This window comes from Mobula birostris, chromosome 2 (assembly GCF_030028105.1).
Source record: "Mobula birostris isolate sMobBir1 chromosome 2, sMobBir1.hap1, whole genome shotgun sequence".
Classification (NCBI taxonomy): Eukaryota; Metazoa; Chordata; class Chondrichthyes; order Myliobatiformes; family Myliobatidae; genus Mobula; species Mobula birostris.
In genome coordinates this window covers 90,351,293-90,372,725 of record NC_092371.1, presented here as the reverse complement: position 1 = coordinate 90,372,725, position 21,433 = coordinate 90,351,293, and the positions used below count along the sequence as shown (strand labels likewise).

The window sequence follows — 21,433 nt, the reverse complement described above, 5'->3', positions numbered from 1 at the left end:
ATGAATGTGCAGGCTACATTTGAGGGAGCTTGTGCAGGATTTGATTCTGTGGATGCTGTGTGAGCACCCTGTTTAAATTACTGTTGTTATGGATGCAGCCGGGTTCGAGCGCTGCTGTGCAGCTGAAGGTCTGCCAGTGAGTAATAAGTGCGTGTTGAGTGGGGTAGAAATTCATACCCCGGATGAATTGTTACTTCGATTTTTGATTATGGTTAAAACTGTTGGCAAAATTGACATCATATTGCAAAAGTTTGATAAAGCGACGAACTCAGACCTGGTGTTAGTGCAGACTAGCATGAACATGGCGGGGGGGCGGGGGGTGGAGCTGCCTGAGTTTATTGGTGACCCAGGGGAGGCAGGACCATGGCGTGTGCAAACTGTCAGGGAGGGAGGGACCGGAGCTCAGCGAGCTGAGTTGCCAGCAGCTGGGGAAGAGATCTTAGGGAACAAGTTCTCTTGTTAATGAGGGATGAAGAGAAAGAGTGGTCAGATTTGGAAAGTTTGATTAGTTCCCGTCCCCCAGCGAATGGTGAGAGTTCTGAGTTGGCATCTGCCATTATCTCCCTGGTGAGAAAGGCAGAGGGGCCTCGCCAGAAGCTAAGAATTTTGTCTGGAATAACGCCCACCCCCAAAGCGGACGAGGATTATGAGACATGGCTGGAGCAAACCTCACTGTTGTTTGGTGAGTGGCAGTGCTCCGAGGATGAAAAGCAACAGAGATTGGTTGAAAGTTTGTGGGGGGGGGGGGGCAGCTGAGGTAGTTCGAGGTGTGAAGGTTAGTCAGCCCTCGGCCTCCCTTGCTGAGTATCTGGCTGCCTTGGAAAGCGCGTTTGGGTTGACGGGAAGTTCCTCGGGGAGTTTCAAAACGTGTCCGGCGAAGAGTGAGAAGCTTTCCACGTACCTCTTTCGGCTAGAGAGAAGACTTAATGGGCTGCGGCGCGGGGGGGTGGGGGTGGGGGGGGTGTCGTTCGGCTGGCTGAGGTGGATCAGTTAAGGATGGATCAGATAACTAGGAGCGCCCAGGCTGAGGATAAGATTGCTTGGAGTCCTATAAAATGCACCCTCCTCCATCATTCGTTCAGCTGATCAGGGAGGTGCGGGGGGATGAGAACGCATTGGGCTGTGGGAGGACTGTCAGCTGGGTATAATCCTCAGTGGTAGCCCCTTGTGGTGAAGTGATCGGAGCCAGCTCCACCCGGGAATTGGTAAAGGAGGTGGTGGCAGAGCTGAGAACTGAGAGGTCACGGGGGTTCAGAGTGGGTGTGGACCCTTCGTCTGATAGGACTGGTAGGGAGGCCCCCCCCCCCCCAGGGGACAGGCGGTGCAGCGGGCTGCAGGTGGCGGGCTTTCCAAGAGAAGAGGGGCGGCCAGTAGCGTGTGCTATAACTGTGGGGAAGAGGGACACTTCCGGTGAGACTGTGAGCAGCAGAAAGTCCCTCGGAGGGTAAGCCCCCGGGTATCCAAGCAGGGAGAGGTGTCGGGAAACTTAAAGGAGACCCAGTGAGGGAATGGGCTGGTATCTCTGGGGGAACATGTTCCCAGCAATGTACGAAGGAACCCCTGAAAGCAAAAGGCCCTATTCCTGACGGATTAGTGGGACCCAGCTCCAGCGTGTCTCTGTGGATAGAGGGAATCCATACTTAAAGCCGTACTTGACACCGGGTGGCAGGTCACATTACTGTACTATTCGTTCTACAACCAATATCTGAATCATTTGCCCTTGACCCCATTCAATGCACTGGAGATTTGGGGTATCAGTGCTGGTGATTATCCGTACAATGGTTATTTGTCAGTGAGATTGGAGTTTTTGGAGGTCGACGTGGGAGTGTCTGAAATTCTTGAGACATTAGTGCTGGTTTGTCCGGATCCAGTTGAGATGGGCAGCGTTCAATTCTGGTGGGGACCAACACCTCTCTTGTACGGAGGCTCATGGGGGCCTGTAAGAAGGTGGGTGAGAGCTTTTTGGGGACCCTATCTGTACACCCAGTGTTTCGAGCTGCGTTTGAGGAAGTGCATGGCCGCATTGGGCCAGAAACTGAATTTAAACAAGGAACTTGAAAACAAGGATTTTCAGAAGGCCTTTGACAAGGTGCCACACATGAGGCTGCTTAACAAGATAAGAGCCCATGGAATTACAGGAAAGTTACATACGTGGATAGAGCGTTGGCAGGAAACAGAAAGTGGGAATAAAGGGATCCTATTCTGGTTGGCTGCCGGTTACCAGTGGTGTTCCACAGGGATCAGTGTTGGGGCCGCTCCTTTTTACATTGTACATCAACGATTTGGATTATGGAATAGATGGCTTTGTAGCTAAGTTTGCTGACGATACGAAGATAGGTGGAGGGGCCGGTAGTGCTGAGGAAACGGAGAGTCTGCAGAGAGACTTGGATAGATTGGAAGAATGGGCAGAGAAGTGGCAAATGAAGTACAATGTTGGAAAGTATATGGTTATACACTTTGGCAGAAAAAATAAACGGGCAAACTATTATTTAAATGGGGAAAGAATTCAAAGTTCTGAGATGCAACGGGACTTGGGAGTCCTCGTACAGGATTCCCTTAAAATTAACCTCCAGGTTGAGTCCGTAGTGAAGAAGGCGAATGCAATATTGGCATTCGTTTCTAGAGGAATAGAGTATAGGAGCAGGGATGTGATGTTGAGGCTCTATAAGGTGCTGGTGAGACCTCACTTGGAGTACTGTGGGCAGTTTTGGTCTCCTTATTTAAGAAAGGATGTGCTGACGTTGGAGAGGGTACAGAGAAGATTCACTAGAATGATTCCGGGAATGAGAGGGTTAACATATGAGGAACGTTTGTCCGCTCTTGGACTGTATTCCTTGGAGTTTAGAAGAATGAGGGGAGACCTCATAGAAACATTTCGAATGTTAAAAGGCATGGACAGAGTGGATGTGGCAAAGTTGTTTCCCATGATGGGGGAGTCTAGTACGAGAGGGCATGACTTCAGGATTAAAGGGCGCCCTTTCAGAACAGAAATGCGAAAAAATTTTTTTAGTCAGAGGGTGGTGAATCTATGGAATTTGTTGCCACGGGCAGCAGTGGAGGCCAAGTCATTGGGTGTACTTAAGGCAGAGTTTGATAGGTATCTGAGTAGCCAGGGCATCAAAGGTTATGGTGAGAAGGCGGGGCAGTGGGACTAAATAGGATAAAATGGATCAGCTCATGATAAAATGGCGGAGCAGACTCGATGGGCCGAATGGCCTACTTCTGCTCCTTTGTCTGATGGTCTAACTGTGTGGTGCACCCAGTCGAAGCCTAAGATGATACGGCCAGGGGAGGTGGCGAGAGTGATAGGGACCCCCAGATTCCCCAGAGTGCCGGAGGATGAGGCCCTCTTAGTGGACGCTCTGGAAGATCTCGAGGGGGAGTCTCAATTTCCGGCTGGGGTGCTGGTGAGACCTGAGTTGCAGAGGCCCTCTGTTGTACAGGCAAGCAGGATGGCTGTAATTGTCAGGAACACTATAGAGGGGGAGGGAGAGAGAACCTTTAAGAAAGCGATGCCCATGGCGCATTTGTTCCCAGTGATGGTGATCTCTAGCGCCCCTGAGAGTTCTGCTGGGGAGAAACTATTGGAGGAGAGAAAAACTGACTGCTGAGGCCTTTAACTTTAGGGACTCTCCTGTGCCACTGGCTTGGAAGCAAAGGCTGGTGGAGATTATGTTGAAGCTGAAATTTCTCTTCCCTTGGCGAGTTTGATATGGGTTGTTCCAAGAGCGCTCATCACATTATCCGGGTGACTGAGAGAGGTCGCGGCGACTGGCCCCTGCAGACGTGGAAGACATGCGGCAGCACTTGTGCAAGTTGAAGGAAACTGGGATTATCACAAAATCCTGAAGCCCCTGTGCGTCCCCAATAGTAGTGGCTCAGAAGAAAAGTGGGAAGGTACTCGTGTGTGGACTACAGGACTCTGAACAGGCGCACTGTCCTGGACCAGTATACGGTCCCGAGGGTCGAAGGCACGCTGGCCTGTTTGAATGGGGCAAAGTGGTTTAATGTGCTGGACTTGAGGAGTGGATATTACTAGATCCTGATGAGCGAGGCCGATAAAGAGAAGACAGCATTTATATGTCCCCTGGGATTCTTCCAATTCGAATGGATGCCCCAAGGCATATCAGGAGCCCCTGTCACCTTCCAGAGGGTCATGGAGAAAACGGTGGGGGATATGAACTTGCTTGAAGTGTTGGTGTATTTAGATAACTTGATAGTATCTGGATCCACCTTGGAAGAACATTAGGCGAGGCTACGGAAGGTGCTAGGCTGACTGAAGGATGAAGGGTTAAAACTTTCCCTGGACAAATGCCAGTTCAGCAAGGCGTCTGTTAGCTATGTCGGGCATATAATCTTGCGAAATGGAGTGGCTATCAGACCCGGCAAAGATAGAAGCGGTGACCACATGGCTGCGGCCCCAGACCGTGAGTGCTCTGCACTCGTTCCTGGGGTTCTGTAAGTATTATTGGAGATTCGTGAAGGGCCAAAGTGAGTCACCCCTTGAACCAGCTCCTGTGCGGTTACCCAGCCTTAGGGAAGAAAGGGAAAGGGAAAAGAGGACGGGAAGTTGGAGAATTCAATGCTAGGAGTATTGCGGGGAAGGCGGATGAGTTGAGGGCGTGGATTGACACGTGGATTATGACGTTATAGCAATTAGTGAAACTTAGCTACAGGAGGGGCAGGACTGGCAGCTTAATATTCCAGGGTTCCGATGTTTCAGATGTGATAGAGGCAGAGGAATGAAAGGTGGGGGGGTAGCATTGCTTGCTAGGGAAAATATTACAGCAGTGCTCAGGCAGGACAGATTAGAGGGCTTGTCTACTGAGTCCTTATGGGTGGAGCTGAGAAACAGGAAAGGTATGGCCACATTAGTCGGATTGTATTACAGACCACCCAATAGTCAACGAGAATTGGAAGAGCAAATCTGCAGAGAGATAGCAGGCAACTGCAGGAAACATAAAGTTGTGGTGGTAGGGGATTTTAATTTTCCATATATTGATTGGGACTCCCATACTGTTAGGGGTCTAGATGGTTTAGAGTTTGTAAAATGTGTTCAGGAAAGTTTTCTAAATCAATATATAGAGGGACCAACTAGAGGGGATGCAATATTGGATCTCCTGTTAGGAAACGAGTTAGGACAAGTGACGGAAGTCTGTGTACGGGAGCACTTTGGTTCCAGTGATCATAACACCATTAGTTTCAACTTGATCATGGACAAGGATAGAGCTGGTCCTAGGGTTGAGGTTCTGAACTGGAAGAAGGCCAAATTTGAAGAAATGAGAAAGGATCTAAAAAGCGTGGATTGGGACAGGTTGTTCTCTGGCAAGGATGTGATCGGTAGGTGGGAAGCCTTTAAAGGAGAAATTTTGACAGTGCAGAATTTGTATGCTCCTGTCAGGATTAAAGGCAAAGTGAATAGGAATAAGGAACCTTGGTTCTCAAGGGATATTGCAACTCTGATAAAGAAGAAGAGGGAGTTGTATGACATGTATAGGAAGCAGGGAGTAAATAAGGTGCTTGAGGAGTATAAGAAGTGCAAGAAAATACTTAAGAAAGAAATCAGGAGGGCTAAAAGACATGAGGTTGCCTTGGCAGTCAAAGCGAAGGATAATCCAAAGAGCTTTTACAGGTATATTAAGAGCAAAAGGATTGTAAGGGATAAAATTGGTCCTCTTAAAGATCAGACTGGTCAGCTATGTTCAGAACCAAAGGAAATGGGGGAGATCTTAAATAGGTTTTTTGCGTCTGTATTTACTAAGGAAACTGGCATGAAGTCTATGGAATTAAGGGAAACAAGTAGTGAGATCATGGAAACTGTACAGATCGAAAAGGAGGAGGTCCTTGCTGTCTTGAGGAAAATTAAAGTGGATAAATCCCCGGGACCTGACAGGGTGTTCCCTCGGACCTTGAAGGAGACTAGTGTTGAAATTGCAGGGGCCCTGGCAGAAATATTTAAAATGTCGCTGCCTACAGGTGAGGTGCTGGAAGATTGGAGAGTGGCTCATGTTGTTCCGTTGTTTAAAAAAGGATCGAAAAGTAATCCAGGAAATTATAGGCCAGTAAGTTTAACATCGGTAGTAGGTAAGTTATTGGAGGGAGTACTAAGAGACAGAATCTACAAGTATTTGGATAGACAGGGACTTATTAGGGGGAGTCAACATGGCTTTGTGCGTGGTAGGTCATGTTTGACCAATCTATTGGAGTTTTTCGAGGAGGTTACCAGGAAAGTGGATGAAGGGAAGGCAGTGGATATTGTCTACATGGCCTTCAGTAAGGCCTTTGACAAGGTCCCGCATGGGAGGTTAGTTAGGAAAATTCAGTCGCTAAGTATACATGGAGAGGTGGTAAATTGGATTAGACATTGGCTCAATGGAAGAAGCCAAAGAGTGGTAGTAGAGAATTGCTTCTCAGAGTGGAGGCCTGTGACTAGTGGTGTGCCACAGGGATCAGTGCTGGGTCCATTGTTATTTGTCATCTATATCAATGATCTGGATGATAATGTGGTAAATTGGATCAGCAAATTTGCTGATGATACAAAGATTGGAGGTGTAGTAGACAGTGAGGAAGGTTTTCAGAGCCTGCAGAAGGACTTGGACCAGCTGGAAAAATGGGCTGAAAAATGGCAGATGGAGTTTAATACAGACAAGTGTGAGGAATTGCACGTTGGAAGGACAAACCAAGGTAGAACATACAGGGTTAATAGTAAGGCACTGAGGAGTGCAGTGGAACAGAGGGATCTGGGAATACAGATACAAAATTCCCTAAAAGTGGCGTCACAGGTAGATAGGGTCGTAAAGAGAGCTTTTGGTACATTGGCCTTTATTAATCAAAGTATTGAGTGTAAGAGCTGGAATGTTTTGATGAGGTTGTATAAGGCATTGGTGAGACTGAATCTGGAGTATTGTGTTCAGTTTTGGTCACCAAATTACAGGAAGGATATAAATAAGGTTGAAAGAGTGCAGAGAAGGTTTACAAGGATGTTGCCGGGACTTGAGAAACTCAGTTACAGAGAAAGGTTGAATAGGTTAGGACTTTATTCCCTGGAGCGTAGAAGAATGAGGGGAGATTTGATAGAGGTATATAAAATTATGATGGGTATAGATAGAGTGAATGCAAGCAAGCTTTTTCCACTGAGGCAAGGGGAGAAAAAAACCAGAGGACATGGGTTAAGGGTGAGGGGGGAAAAGTTTAAAGGGAACATTAAGGGGGGCTTCTTCACACAAAGATTGGTGGGAGTATGGAATGAGCTGCCAGACAAGGTGGTAAATGCGGGTTCTTTTTTAACATTTAAGAATACATGGATGGGAGGTGTATGGAGGGATATGGTCCGTGTGCAGGTCAGTGGGACTAGGCAGAAAATGATTTGGCACAGCCAAGAAGGGCCAAAAGGCCTGTTTCTGTGCTGTAGTTTCTATAGTTTCTAATATCTAAAGCCGTCAGAGCCCTTCGGACAGAGGCGGGATACAAAATGTGAGGAGGCTTTTCAATCGCTGAAGGAGTTGTTGACCCAGGCAATGGTGCTGACTTTTGCAGACCCCCGATTGCTGTATGTGCTAAACACTGATGCCAGCCGAGAGGGGCTAGGGGGTGTCCTGTATCAGGATCAGGGCACCGGGTTGAGGCCTGTGGCGTTTGTCAGCCGGAGTTTGTCACCCTCGGAGAGAAACTATCCCACCCACAAGTTGGAATTCCTGGCGTTGAAATGGGCACTGGTGGATAAGCTGAGTGACTATCTCTATGGGGCCAAGTTTGAGATGAGGACGGACAACAACCCTCTCACTTATATCCTGACATCGGCGAAACTGGATGCCACAGGCCATCGGTGGTTGGCAGCCTTGTCGGCCTATGCTTTCAGCCTGAAGTACTGTCCAGGGAGCTGGAACATTGATGTGGATACTTTGCCCCCATGCATGCATGAGGGATTGAGGGATGGGGCAGGGACGAGGAGTGGGTGAGCGAAGGCCAAGGAAAAGGTGATGCCGGATCGAGCAGTGGATCAATTGGGGGCTTCTGATGATGCTCCGCCCTGTTTACTGTAATCTGACTGCTCTGAAGACCAAGCAGTTGCCCGAATTGAGTTCTGAGGAAATGGCAACTGCTCAGCGAGATGACCCGGGCACTAGCACTATTTGGTCTGTGGTTGAAAAGGGAAACATGGCTCAGGCAGAAGAGACAAAACATGCTTCGGTGCCTCCATTACTGAAAAAATGGCCTCGCTTGAAGTTGAAGAACCAAATCTTATACCGAGTCACATCACCCCCAGGCCAACCTTGGTGTTGCCAGCTCGTCCTACTTGAGAAGTATCAGAAGATTGCGCTTAGGTCACTTCATGATGATTCCGGACATATGGGAGTGGAAAAGACCTACGGATTACTCAAAGACTGGTTTTACTGCCCCGAATGAAGTCGGAGGTTGAAGAGTACTGCAAATCGTTCATTCACTGCATACGGCGGAAGACACTGCCTGTGCAGGCAGCTTCTTGGTCACACTTGCAGAGTGCAGGGCCCCTGGACCTGGTGTGTATGGATTTTCTATCCATCGAACCAGATGCCAGCAACATGGTGAATGTCTTAGTCATCAAGGACCACTACACTAGATATGCTCAGGCTTTTCCTACCAAGGACCAGAAGGCCACTATGGTGGCAAAAGTGCTATGGGAGAAGTACTTTGTTCAGTACGGCCTTCCCAAGTGGATACGTAGTGACCAGGGACTGGGCATCGAGAGCAGGCTCATCTATGAGTTACTGGGCATGCTTGGAGTTGAGAAGTCGAGGACCATGCCCTATCACCTGCAGGGCGATCCCCAGCCTGAGAGGTTTAATCGGACTCTGCTAGACATGCTCAGGACCCTGGGGATCAGCAAGAAGAGCAGGTGGAGTCAACATATTGGGCCTCTGATTCACTGCTACAACTGTACACAAAATGACACTACTGGGTACTCGCCCTATTATCTGATGTTTGGGCGCGAGGCAAGGATGCCCATTGACCTTTGTTTCGGGACTGACGTGGGTGACTTACCATCGAAGCCTTCTCTGAAGTATGTGTCTGATATGAGGAAAGAGCTGAAAGGGCTTATGAGTTGACTGGGCTGGCGGCCGCCAAGCAGAATCAGGAAAATAAGAGGAGGTATGACCAGAAAGTAAAGTTCCCCCAAATCGTACCGGGAGACCGAGTCCTCATAAGAAATTTGGGACTACCTGGAAAGCACATGTTGGCTGACCACTGGGGGGCCCCACCCTATGTGGTGGAGAGTCAGATGCTGAACCTACCTGTTTTCCGGGTGAGACCAGAGGAGGTGAAGGGGCCTGCCAAGATTCTCCATCAGAACCACCTGTTGCCCCCGGGACAAGAGGTGCAGGTAGACAGAGAGCCCAACTTGGAGTCTACACCTAGTACGAGGACTCTGCGGAAACGCAGGTCAACGGAAGAGCCCACCGCTGAAGAGACTGGGCCAGGCCCAGCCCAGCCCCTGAAAGGAATACAGATTCAGATGTGTGGTACATGCCGCTATTCGCTAACTCCCCCATGATAGAGGAAAAGACTCCTGGCCTTTTTTCTCACTGAGTCAGGTGAGGCGAGGGGGGCTATTAGTGGGCAGCCTGGGGTACAGCAGGACTTTGAAGGAGAGGAGTTGGGGCCTGAACATGAGTCAGGGGGCTCCAAATTACAGGGGATCTTGAGTGATAGATCACGGAGGTTTCACCAGGCAGACCCAAAGTATCGCCAGTGTTGTCTGAGCTCGATGAGTTAAGAGAGGAGGTACGGAGGTCTCAGAACCCCCACCCCACCGACAGGTTGGCCTAGGTAGCGCCTAGGGAACAGGGTATGATCTCTACTGTTCTGGGGAGCTATGTCACTGCTTTCTGCACTTGGATTGGGCTCTGTGTTTTGCAGGAAGGGTTGGCGAATTATCTTAATGTCATGAGGGCATGACTAAATTTGATGGGGGGGGGAAGAGTGTAAGGGGTTTTATACTACTTGCTAAGGCTGATAAAATGACTTCTCTGTAATGCTAACTGCTGAGGTAAGGGGTTCCCTGTAGCTGTGATGTTTGGGTTATAACTACAGATAACGGGGAACTAACCAATGGGTGGCATGTTATTCTACCTTGTATGTCTGGGAACCGAGTTGGTTCGCGGGCTTTTGAGGTGAGGCAAGCGAAGAGGAAGGACGAGTGCAGGGAGCGCCTGGTGATCCTGGGACGGCAATACGGGAATTCGAGGATCCTATTGGCGGCGTTTCGGTGGAGGTCGTTTACGGAAGGACACCGGAGGCGTGAGCTCCAATGATATTTTTGTGCATGAACTGATAACTTTAATAACAGTGGCGTCTTTGTCTTTTATATTTTGTTTCTCTATTAACCTCAACACAAAATAAGATTTATGAAGTGTAATCATTTAATCATTGTGTACTGTCCGATATTTGCGTTGAGTTTGTGCTGGGGTACATTACACAGCATCCACCCAAACTTCAATGCCCTATTTGGCGGGGCCGAAAGCTGATTCCCCTAGATGAACATGCAGGCAAGCCTAATGGGCCACACGGCATTATTGCAAGTGAGTGGATTGCAACAGTAACTGCATGCATTTTTTGGACCAGCAGGTGGAGTTTAGATCTTAGTATTTAGGGAAGGCTACACCCGCCTTTGAGGCAATACAGTACAGATTTACTAACACAAGAAAGTCTGCAGATGCTGGAAATCCAGTATAACACACAAAATTCTGTGGAGTATCTATGGAGAGAAATAAACAGATGTTTTGGGCTGTGACCCTTTAATCAGGACTGGAAAGGAAGGGGGAAGAAGCCAGAATAAGGTGATGATGGTGGGGGGGGGGGAATGGAGAAAAAGGAGGGAAAGGAGTACAAATTGACAGGTTATAGGTGAATCCAGGTAAGGGGGAAAATATGGGCAGGTGGATTTACTGACTTCCAGGAGATGATGTGAGAAACAGACCGCATGCGGCCGTTCCGAATGAATATCGTATGTGTAACTAGGGGGCCATGCACAATCCAGATTTGATGGAGACAGCCGTGAGAAGCACGGAGGAACATCTGGAGAAACTTCTGAAATGCCTGATTCGCCGCTACTGTGCGATCGAGAATCTCCGGAGACGAAGGCCCCAAATCCTCGGCTTTGCCTATTGCCTGTTGCCAGGGCCGGGGTCGAAGCGCTCGGCAGAGAAGGTGCTCGGTGTCGGAGAGCTGGTTGGAGGCTCGGGGTTTTCGGACAGACTCGGAGTCGGACTATGGTCGGATGCTTCCAGTATGCTGCATCGGCAAGTTGGCAGTGCTGCAGGTTTACCGCCTGCGTGAGATGATGGGACTTTTGAGAGACTTTGAGACTTTTACTATGCCATGGTCTGTTCTTATCAATTTACTGTATTGCTTTGCACTGTATGTTATAATTATGTGGTTCTTGTTAGTTTTTAAGTCGGTTTGTCATGTGTTTTCGTGATATCATTCTGGGAAAACATTGTATCATTTCTTAATGCATGCATTACATGCATTACTAAATGACAATAAAAGAGGACTGCGTGTCCTCAATCTAATCTAATGACAGTCTAAGCTCCCTAGGGTTTAAGATATGATTTTATTTAAATTACCGAATTTGAGAAGACAGCTGCCAGACTGGGGCATAGTGAAGCTTTGGAATTCTCTCTGCCCAAGGGCAGTGGGCACTCAGTAGCTTTGCCTTTTCAAGACACAGATCAATACAGTTATCATACATTGAAAGAATAAAGGGATACAAAATTGAGCAGGGAAGTGGGTGAGGCACAAGATCAACTTGAGTTCTTGCACTGGGCCCTATCTTTTATGAATAAATGTCTTTTTTGTGGTTGTACTGTCCACTTCCTCATTGTCAAAAATAAGCCTTCACACTGTGTAGCAGGCAACACATCATTAGTTCCAATCACAAACAGAAAAAAAATCTGCAGAAGTTGGAAATCCAAGTAACTTACAAAATGCTGGAGGAACTCAGCAGGCCAGACAGCTTCTATGGAAGAAAGCAAAATTGATGTTTCAGGGATAAATATTCTTGCAGGTAGGTTTGCTGGAGAGGCTCCAGTGGATTTAAACTACAAACCCCATTTCCAGAAAAGTTGGGATATTTTCCAAAATGCAATAAAAACAAAAATCTGTGATATGTTAATTCACATGAACCTTTATTTAACTAACAAAAGTACAAAGAAAAGATTTTTAATAGTTTTACTGACAAACTTAATTGTATTTTGTAAATATTTACAAATTTAGAATTTGATGGCTGCAACACACTCGACAAAACTTGGGACAGATTTAAAATAAGATCAAAAAGCGCACAGAAACCATCATGCTACTGTGACAATTACAGCCACCTGGGTTCGGGAGTACTTCGGAAAACCATTGTCACTCAACAAGGTCGCTGCATCCAGAAATGCAACTTGAAACTGTATTACGCAAGGAGGAAGCCATACATCAACTCTATGCAGAAACACCGGTGAGTTCTCTGGGCCCGAGCTCATCTCAGATGGACCGAAAGACTGTGGAACCGTGTGCTGTGGTCAGATGAGTCCACATTTCAGCTAGTTTTCGGAAAAAACGGGCATTGGGTTCTCCGTGCCAAAGATGAAAACGACCATCCAGATTGTTATCAGCGAAAGGTGCAAAAGCCAGCATCTGTGATGGTATGGGGTGCATCAGTGCCCACGGCATGGGTGAGTTGCATGTATGTGAAGGTACCATTGACTCTGAGGCGTATATTAGGATTTGAGAGAGATATATGTTGCCATCAAGGCGACGTTTCTTCCCGGGACGTCCATGCTTATTTCAGTAGGACAATGCCAGACCACATTCTGCATGGGCTACAACAGCGTGGCTTTGTAGACACAGAGTGCATGTACTTGACTGGCCTCCTGCCAGTCCAGATCTATCTCCTATTGAAAATGTATGGCGCATCATGAAGAGGAGAATCAGACAACGGAGACCACGGACTGTTCAGCAGCTGAAGTCTTATATCAAGTAAGAATGGACAAAATTTCCAATTGCAAATCTACTACAATTAGTATCCTCAGTTCCAAAACGATTAAAAGGTGTTTTTAGAAGGAAAGGTGGTGTAACACAATGGTAAACATGCCTCTGTCCCAACTTTTGTTGAGTCTGTTGCAGCCATCAAATTCTAAATTTGTGTATGTTTACAAAATACAATTAAGTTGGTCAGTAAAACTATTGAAAATCTTTTCTTTGTACTTTTGTCAGTTAAATAAAGGATCACGTGAATTAACATATCACAGATTTTTGTTTTTATTGCATTTTGGAAAATATCCCAACTTTTCTGGAAATGAGGTTTGTACATCTCAAGGGTGAAGGGGAACCAGAGTGCAGGAACAGATGTAGGGGAGAAGGAAAAAAAAGGAGATAGTAAAGTTGTTTGCACCTTTAGTGATAAACAGAGAGTAAGTGATGGAAAATTTCTTAAATGCATTTATTTTAATGCTAGGGGTATTGTAAGAATGGTGGTTGAGCTTGGAGCTAGATTGATACCTGGAAGTATGATATTGTAGCTACTAGTGAAACATGGTTGCAGCAGGGGTGTGATTGGCAACTAAATATTCCTGGACTTTGTTGCTTCAGGTTTGATAGAATCAGAGGGACAAGAGGGGAGGTGTTGCATTGCTGTCAGAGAAAATATTACAGTGGTGCTCTGGCAGGATAGATTAGAAGGCTCATCTAGGGAGGCTATTTTGGTAGAATTGAGGAATGGGAAAGGTGTAGTAAAACTTACAGGGGTGTATTATAGACCACCTAATGGGGAGCAAGAACCGGATGAGCAAATTTGTAAGAAGATAAGCAGATATTTGTAGTAAGCACAAGGTTGTGATTGTGGGAGATTTTAGTTTTCCACACATAGACTGATAAGCCCATACTGTAAAAGGGCTGCTGGACGGTTTGGAGTTTGTAAAATGTGTGCAGGATAGTTTTTTGCAGCAATACATAGAGGTACCAACTAGAGAAGGGGCAGTGTTGGATCTCCTTTTAGGGAATGAGATGTCAGGTGACGGAGGTATGTGTTGGGGAGCACTTCGGGTCCAGTGATCATAATACAGTGATCATTATAGTTTCAATATAATCATGGAGAGGACAGGACTGGACCCAGGGTTGAGATTTTTGATTAGAGAAAGGCCAACTTTAAGGAGATGCGAAAGGATTTAGAAGGAGTGGATTGGAAAAATTTGTTTTATAGGAAGGATGTAATAGAGAAATGGAGGTCATTTAAAGGTGAAACTATAAGGGTACAGAATCTTTATGTTCCTGTTAGGTTGAAAGGAAAGGTTAAAAGTTTGAGGGAGCCATGGTTTTCAAGGGATATTGGAAACTTGGTTTGGAAAAAGAGAGATATCTACAATAAATATAGGCAGCATGGAGTAAATGAGGTGCTCAAGGAATATAAAGAATGTAAAAAGAATCTTCAGAAAGAAATTAGAAAAGCTAAAAGAAGATACGAGGTTGCTTTGGCAAGTAAGCTGAAAATAAATCCAAAGGGTTTCTACAGTTATATTCATAGCAAAAGGATAGCGAGGGATAAAATTGGTCCCTTAGAGAATCAGAGTGGACAGCTATGTGTGGAACCAAAAGAGATGGGGGAGATTTTGAACAATTTCTTTTCTTCGGTATTCACTAAAGAGAAGGATATTGAATTGTGCAAGGTAAGGGAAACAGGTAGGGAAGTTATGGAAACTATGATGATTAAAGAAGGGGAAGTATTGGTGCTTTTAAGGAATATAAAAGTGGATAAGCCTCCAAGTCCTGACAGGATGTTCCCTAGGACCTCGAGGGAAGTTAGTATAGAAATAGCAGGGTATCTGACAGAAATATTTTAAATGTCATTAGAAACAGCGATGATGCTGGAGGATTGGCTTATTGCTCATGTTGTTCCATTGTTTAAAAAGGGTTCTAAGAGTAACCCCAAAGGTAGAATCTCATGTGGATAGGGTGGTGTAGAAAGCTTTTGGTATGCTGGCATTGAGTACAGAAGTTGAGATGTAATATTAAAATTGTACAAGGCATTGGTAAGGCCAAATCTGGAGTACTGGGTACAGGTCTGGTCACCGAATTATAGGAAAGATGTCAACAAAATAGAGTACAGAGGAGATTTACCAGAATGCTACCTGGGTTTCAGCACCTAAGTTACAGAGAAAGGTTGAATAAGTTGGGTCTTTATTCTTTGGAGCGTAGAAGGCTGAGGGAGGACTTGATAGAGGTATTTAAAATTATGAGGGGGATAGATAGAGTTGACGTGGGTAGGCTTTTTCCATTGAGAGTGGGGGAGATTCAAACAAGAGGACATAAGTTGAGAGTTAGGGGACAAAAGTTTAGGGATAACACGGGGGGGGGGGACTTCTTTATTCAGAGAGTGGTGACTGTGTGGAACGAGCTTCCAGTAGAAGTGGTGGAAGCAGGCTTGGTATTGTCATTTAAAGTAAAATTGGATAGCTATATGAACAGGAAAGGAGTGGAGGGTTATGGGCTGAGTGCAGGTCGGTGGGGCTTGGTGAGAGAATGCATTCGGCACAGACTAGAAGGGCTGAGATGGCCTGTTTCCATGTTGTAATTGTTATATGGTTATATAGGCCGAGACCCTTCAACAGGACTGGAGAAAAATGATGAGAAATCAGGGTTAGAGGTGAGGGGAGAGAGAAACACAAGGTGCTAGGTGAAACCGGGATGGTGGGCGGGGGGGGGGGGGGGGAGTGAAGTAAAGAGTTGGGAAGTTGATTGGTGAAAGAGATACAGGGCTGAAGAAGGGGGAATCTGATAGGAGAGAGGAGAAAGAAAGAAAAAAGGGGGAGGAGCTCCAGAGGGAGGCAATGGGCAGGGAAGGAGATAAAGTGAAAGAAGGACAAGGGGATGGGGAACAGAGGGGTAGAGGCGTGGTGGACATTACCGGAAGTTCAAGAAATCGATGTTCATGCCATCTGGTTGGAGACTACCGAGACAGAATACACGGTGTTGCTCCTCCAACCTAAGTGTGGCCTCATCACGACAGTAGAGGAGGCCATGGATGGATGGACATGTAGGAATGGGAATGGGAAGTGGAATTAAAATAGGTGGCCACCGGGAGATTCTGCTTTTTCTGGCGGATGGTGTGTAGGTGCTGGGGAAGCAGTCTCCCGATCTACATTGGATCACAGCGATATACAAGAGGCCACATCACCAGAAAAGGTGGGATCTCCAAGTGGCCACCGATTTTGTCTGTCCCACCTCCTTCTCAATTCTCTTTCCCATTTCCCTCTCTTTGCCAGCCCATCACCTCCCTCTGGTGCTCCTTCCGCTTCTTCTTTCTTCCATGGCCTGCTATCCTTTCCTATCAGGCTCCCCCTTCTCCAATCCCACCAGTTGATTCACCAATCAACTTCACAATTCTTTACTTCATCCTTTCCCCTCCTGGTTTCACCTATCAACTTGTGTTTCTCCATCCCTCACCTCTAACCCTGACTCCTCCAATTTTTCTCCAGTCCTGCCAAAGGGTCTCAGCCTGAAACGTCAACTGTACTCTTGTCCATAGATGCTGCCTGGCCTGCTGAGTTCTTCCAGCGTTTTTTGTGTGTTACATTATTAGGTCCTATGTTTTAGTACCAAGATTTAAAGTTGTCAGTTGGCAACCTTGGCTGTAAAACTTTAGTGAAGATTAAGATACCAAACCAAACCAGATAAATAACTTGCCTCTGCTTTCGGCTTCTCTGAAACCGAGGCTGATCCTGGTGACGATTTTGAAACATGTCCAAAAATATAGGTTGAAACTTTCTGAAGATAACAGTGGAAACTTCAAAATTCCTTTCTAATTGCTCTACTCGCTTTCGGAAGTCTTGGGATAAGTTGGCCATATCTGCCCATTTCTTCATCTTGTTGAAGAATTGGATTAGGCTGTAAGAACATAGCACAGAATTTACAAGATATTAGATCTTCCTGCAGCTGCAGAAAGTTAATCATTTACTAACCAATAAAAAAGAAATGAAAACCAACGGGTGTGGGGGAGGGGAAAGTCTTATGAGACCAGGCTCAAGTATTTGTAAACATGTTGAGTCCCTTCTATGGTTTACCTCTCCCCAGCTGTGCGGAAATAGAGACACGGAACATAGAAAACTTACAGCACAATATAGGCCCTTCGGCCCACAATGGTGAACCGAACATGTTCTTACTTTACCTAGGGTTACCCACAGCTCTCTATTTTTCTAAGCTCCATATACCTATTCAGGAGTCTCTTAAAAGACCCTATCGTTTCTAACTCCACCACCGTCACTGGCAGCGCATTCCATGCACTCACAACTGTCTGTGTAAAAAAACTTACCCCTGGCATCTCCTCTGTACCTACTTCCAAGCACCTTAAAACTGTGCCCTCTCGTGTTAGCTATTTCAGCCCTGGGAAAAAGCCTCTGAATATCCACACGATCAATGCCTCTCATCATCTTATACATCTCATCTTCTGTCACTCCAAGGAGAAAAGGCCGAGTTCGCTCAACCTATTCTCATAAAGCATGCTCCCCAATCCAGTCAACACCCTTGTAAATCTCCTCTACACCCTTTCTATAGTTTCCACAACCTTCCTGTTGTGAGGTGATCAGAACTGAGCACAGTACTTCCAGTGGGGTCTGACCAGGGGCAGGATCCTATACATCTTCAACATCTCCCTGAGCAGTGCCGTCATTCCTACGTGCTTCAAGGCCACCATTGTCCCCGTGCCAAAGAAGTCTTCAGTGTCCTGCCTCTACGACTACTGTCCCGTCACACTCACATCCATCATCATGAAGTGCTTCGAGAGGCTCGTCATGAGGCACATCAAGACCCTGCTGCCCCCCCGCCGCACTGGACCCCCTGCAGTTCGCATACTGTCCCAACTGTTCAACAGACGACGCCATTGCCATCACCCTCCACCTGGCCCTAACCCACCTGGACAAAAAAGACACGTACGTTCAAATGCTGTTCATAGACTTCAGTTCAGCATTCAACACAATCATTCCTCAGAAATTGATTGGAAAGCTGAGCCTACTAGGCCTGAACACCTCCCTCTGCAACTGGATCCTAGACTTCCTGACTGGGAGACCTCAGTCAGTCCGGATTGGAAGCAGCATCTCCAATACCATCACACTGAGCACGGGGGCTCCCCCAAGAGTCCACTGCTGATCACTCTGTTGACCCACGGCTGTGCTGCAACACACAGCTCAAACCACATTAAGTTCGCCGATGACACGATCGTGGTGGGTCTCATCAGCAAGATCGATGAGTCAGCATACAGAGAGGAGGTGCAGTGGCTAATGGAATGGTGCAGAGCCAAAAGCCTGTCTCTGAATGTGAACAAAAGAGACGGTTGTTGACTTCAGGAGGACACGGAACGACCACTCTCCGCTGAACATCAACAACTCCTCGGTAGAGATCATTAAGAGCACCAAATTTCTTGGTGTTCACCTGCTGCAGAATCTCACCTGGTCCCTCAACACCAACTCCATAGCAAAGAAAGCCCAGCAGCGTCTCTACTTTCTGCGAAGGCTGAGAAAAGTCCATCTCCCACCCCCCATCCTCACCACATGCTACAAAAGTTGTACTGAGAGCATCCTGAGCAGCTGCATCACTGCCTGGTTCAGAAATTGCATCATCTCTGACCGCAAGACCCTACAGCAGATAGTGAGGACAGCTGAGAAGATCATCGGGGTCTCTCTTCCCGCCATTACAGACCTTCATACCACACGCTGCATCCGTAAAGCAAACAGCATTATGAAGGATCCCACGCACCCCTCATACAAACTCTTCTCCCTCCTGCCATCAGGCAAAAGGCACTGAAGCATTTAGGCTGTCACGACCAGAGTACGTAACAGTTTCTTCCCCCAAGCCATCCGACTCCTCAATACCCAAAGCCTGGACTGACACCAACCTACTGCCTTCTGCTGTGCCTGTTGTCCTGTTTATTATTTAATGTAATGCCTGCACTGTTTTGTGCACTTTATGCAGTCCTGGGTAGGCCTGTAGTCTAGTGTATTTTTTGTGTTGTTTTACGTAGTTCAGTGTAGTTTTTGTATTGTTTCATGTAGCACCATGGTCCTGAAAAACATTGTCTCGTTTTTACTGTGTACTGTACCCAGCAGTTATGGTCGAAATGACAATAAAAAGTGACTTGACTTGTAACTGCAGCATTAACTCTCAGCTCTTAAACTCAACTCCAAGGTTGATGAAGGCTAATACACCATATGCCTTCTGAACCACAGAGTCAACCTGCGCAGCAGCTTTGACTGTCCTATGGACTCGGACCCCAAGATCCCTCTGATACTCCACACTGTCAAGAGTTTTACCATTAGTAAACACAAAATAATCTGCAGATGCTGGGATCAAAGCAACACTCACAACATGCTGGAGGAACTCAGCAGGTCAGGCAGCATCCGTGTAAACGATGAGTCGATGTTTCGGGCCGGAACCCTTCCTCAGGACTAAAGAGGGAAGGGGCATAGGCCCTATAAAAAAGGTGGGGGAGGGTTGGAAGTAGAAGGCTGGTAGGTTCAGTTGAAAAACCAGTAATTTGAATGACAAAGGGGTGGGGCAGGGGCAGCAGCAGCAGGGGGGTGATAGGCAGCTGGGGGAGGGGCAGAGTGAAATAGGGATAGAGGAAGGGAGGGGGAGGGAATTATCGAAAGTTGGAGAATTCTATGTTCATACCAAGGGGCTGGAGACTACCTAGACGGTATATGAGGTGTTGCTTCTCCAACCTGAGTTTAGCCTCGTCATGGCAGTAGAGGAGGCCATGTATGGACATATCTGAATGGGAAGCAGAGTTGAAGTGGGTGGCTACCGAGAGATCCTGGCTGTTGTGGCGGACGGAGTGGAGGTGTTCGACGAAGCAGTCCCCCAATCTACATCGGGTTTCACCGTTGTAGAGGAGTCCGCACCGGGAGCACCGGATGCAATAGATGACCCCAACAGACTCACAAGTGAAGTGTTGCCTCACCTGGAAGGACTGTTTGGGGCCCTGAATGGTGGCAAGAGAGGAGGTGTAGGGACAGGTTACAGGGATAAGTGCCGGGTGGGAGATCCGTGGGGAGGGACGTGTGGATAAGGGAGTCGCGGAGGATCGTGGTTTCCCTTCTACCGTCATCAATGATGCCCTCACCCGCATCTCCTCCATTTCCCGCACTTTGGCCCTCACCCCATCCTCCCGCCACCACAACAGGGACAGAGTTCCCCTTGTCCTCACCTACCACCCCACCAGCCTCCGGATCCAGCACATTATCCTCTGCAACTTCTGCCACCTTCAACAGGACCCCACCACTAAGCACATCTTTTGCTCTCCACCCCTCTCCGCTTTCCGCAGGGATCGGTCTCTCCGCGACTCCCTTATCCACACGTCCCTCCCCACGGATCTCCCACCTGGCACTTTTCCCTGTAAGCGCAAGTGCTACACCTGTCCCTACACCTCCTCTCTTGCCACCATTCAGGGCCCCAAACAGTCCTTCCAGGTGAGGCAACACTTCACTTGTGAGTCTGTTGGGGTCATCTATTGCATCCGGTGCTCCTGGTGTGGCCTCCTCTACATCGGTGAAACACGACGTAGATTGGGGGACCGCTTCGTCGAACACCTCCGCTCCATCCGCCACAACAGACAGGATCTCCCGGTAGCCACCCACTTTGACTCTGCTTCACATTCCCATTCAGATATGTCCATACATGGCCTCCTCTACTGCCATGATGAGGCTAAACTCAGACTGGAAGAGCAACACCTCATATACCGTCTAGGTAGTCTCCAGCCCCTTGGTATGACCATAGAATTCTCCAACTTCCAGTAAATCCCTCCTCCTCCCTTCCTCTATCCCTATTTCACTCTGCCCCTCCCCCAGCTGCCTATCACCTCCCTCATGGTTCCGTCTCCTTCTACTACCCATTGTGTTTTCCCCTATTCCTTCTTCACCTTTCCTGCCTATCATTTCCCTGCTTCCCCTCCCCCACTCCTTTGTCTTTCAAATTATTGTTTTTTCAACTGAACCTACCAGCCTTCTACTTCCAACCCTCCCCCACCTTCTTTATAGGGCCTCTGCCCCTTCCCTCTTCAGTCCTGATGAAGGGTTCCGGCCCAAAATGTCGACTCATTGCTTCCACGGATGCTGCCCGACCTGCTGAGTTCCTCTAGCGTGTTGTGAATGCTGTCTTACCATCAGTACTATATTCTGCCATCATATTTGACCTACCAAAATGAATCACCTCACACTTACCTGGGTTGAACTCCATCTGCCACTTCTCAGTCCAGTTTTGCATCCTATCAATGTCCCATTGTAACCTCTGACAGCCCTCCACACTATCCACAGCACCTCCAACCTTTGTGTCATCAGCAAATTTACTAACCCATCCCTCCACTTACTCCTTCAGGTCATTTATAAAAATCACAAAGAGAAATGGTCTCAGAACAGATCCCTGAAGC

General features: G+C 47.3%; 1 protein-coding gene across 2 annotated transcripts in view; it reads right to left on the bottom strand.

Annotated features, from left to right (window-relative positions):
* Positions 1–21,433, bottom strand: part of rbl1 (retinoblastoma-like 1 (p107)) — a 123,822-nt gene that overhangs the window by 82,507 nt on the left and 19,882 nt on the right. For both annotated transcript variants that reach the window (XM_072244869.1, XM_072244859.1), the window contains exon 3: positions 16,702–16,902. In XM_072244869.1, coding sequence (XP_072100970.1) covers positions 16,702–16,902 — 201 coding nt within the window. The remainder of the gene's footprint in view (positions 1–16,701; positions 16,903–21,433) is intronic.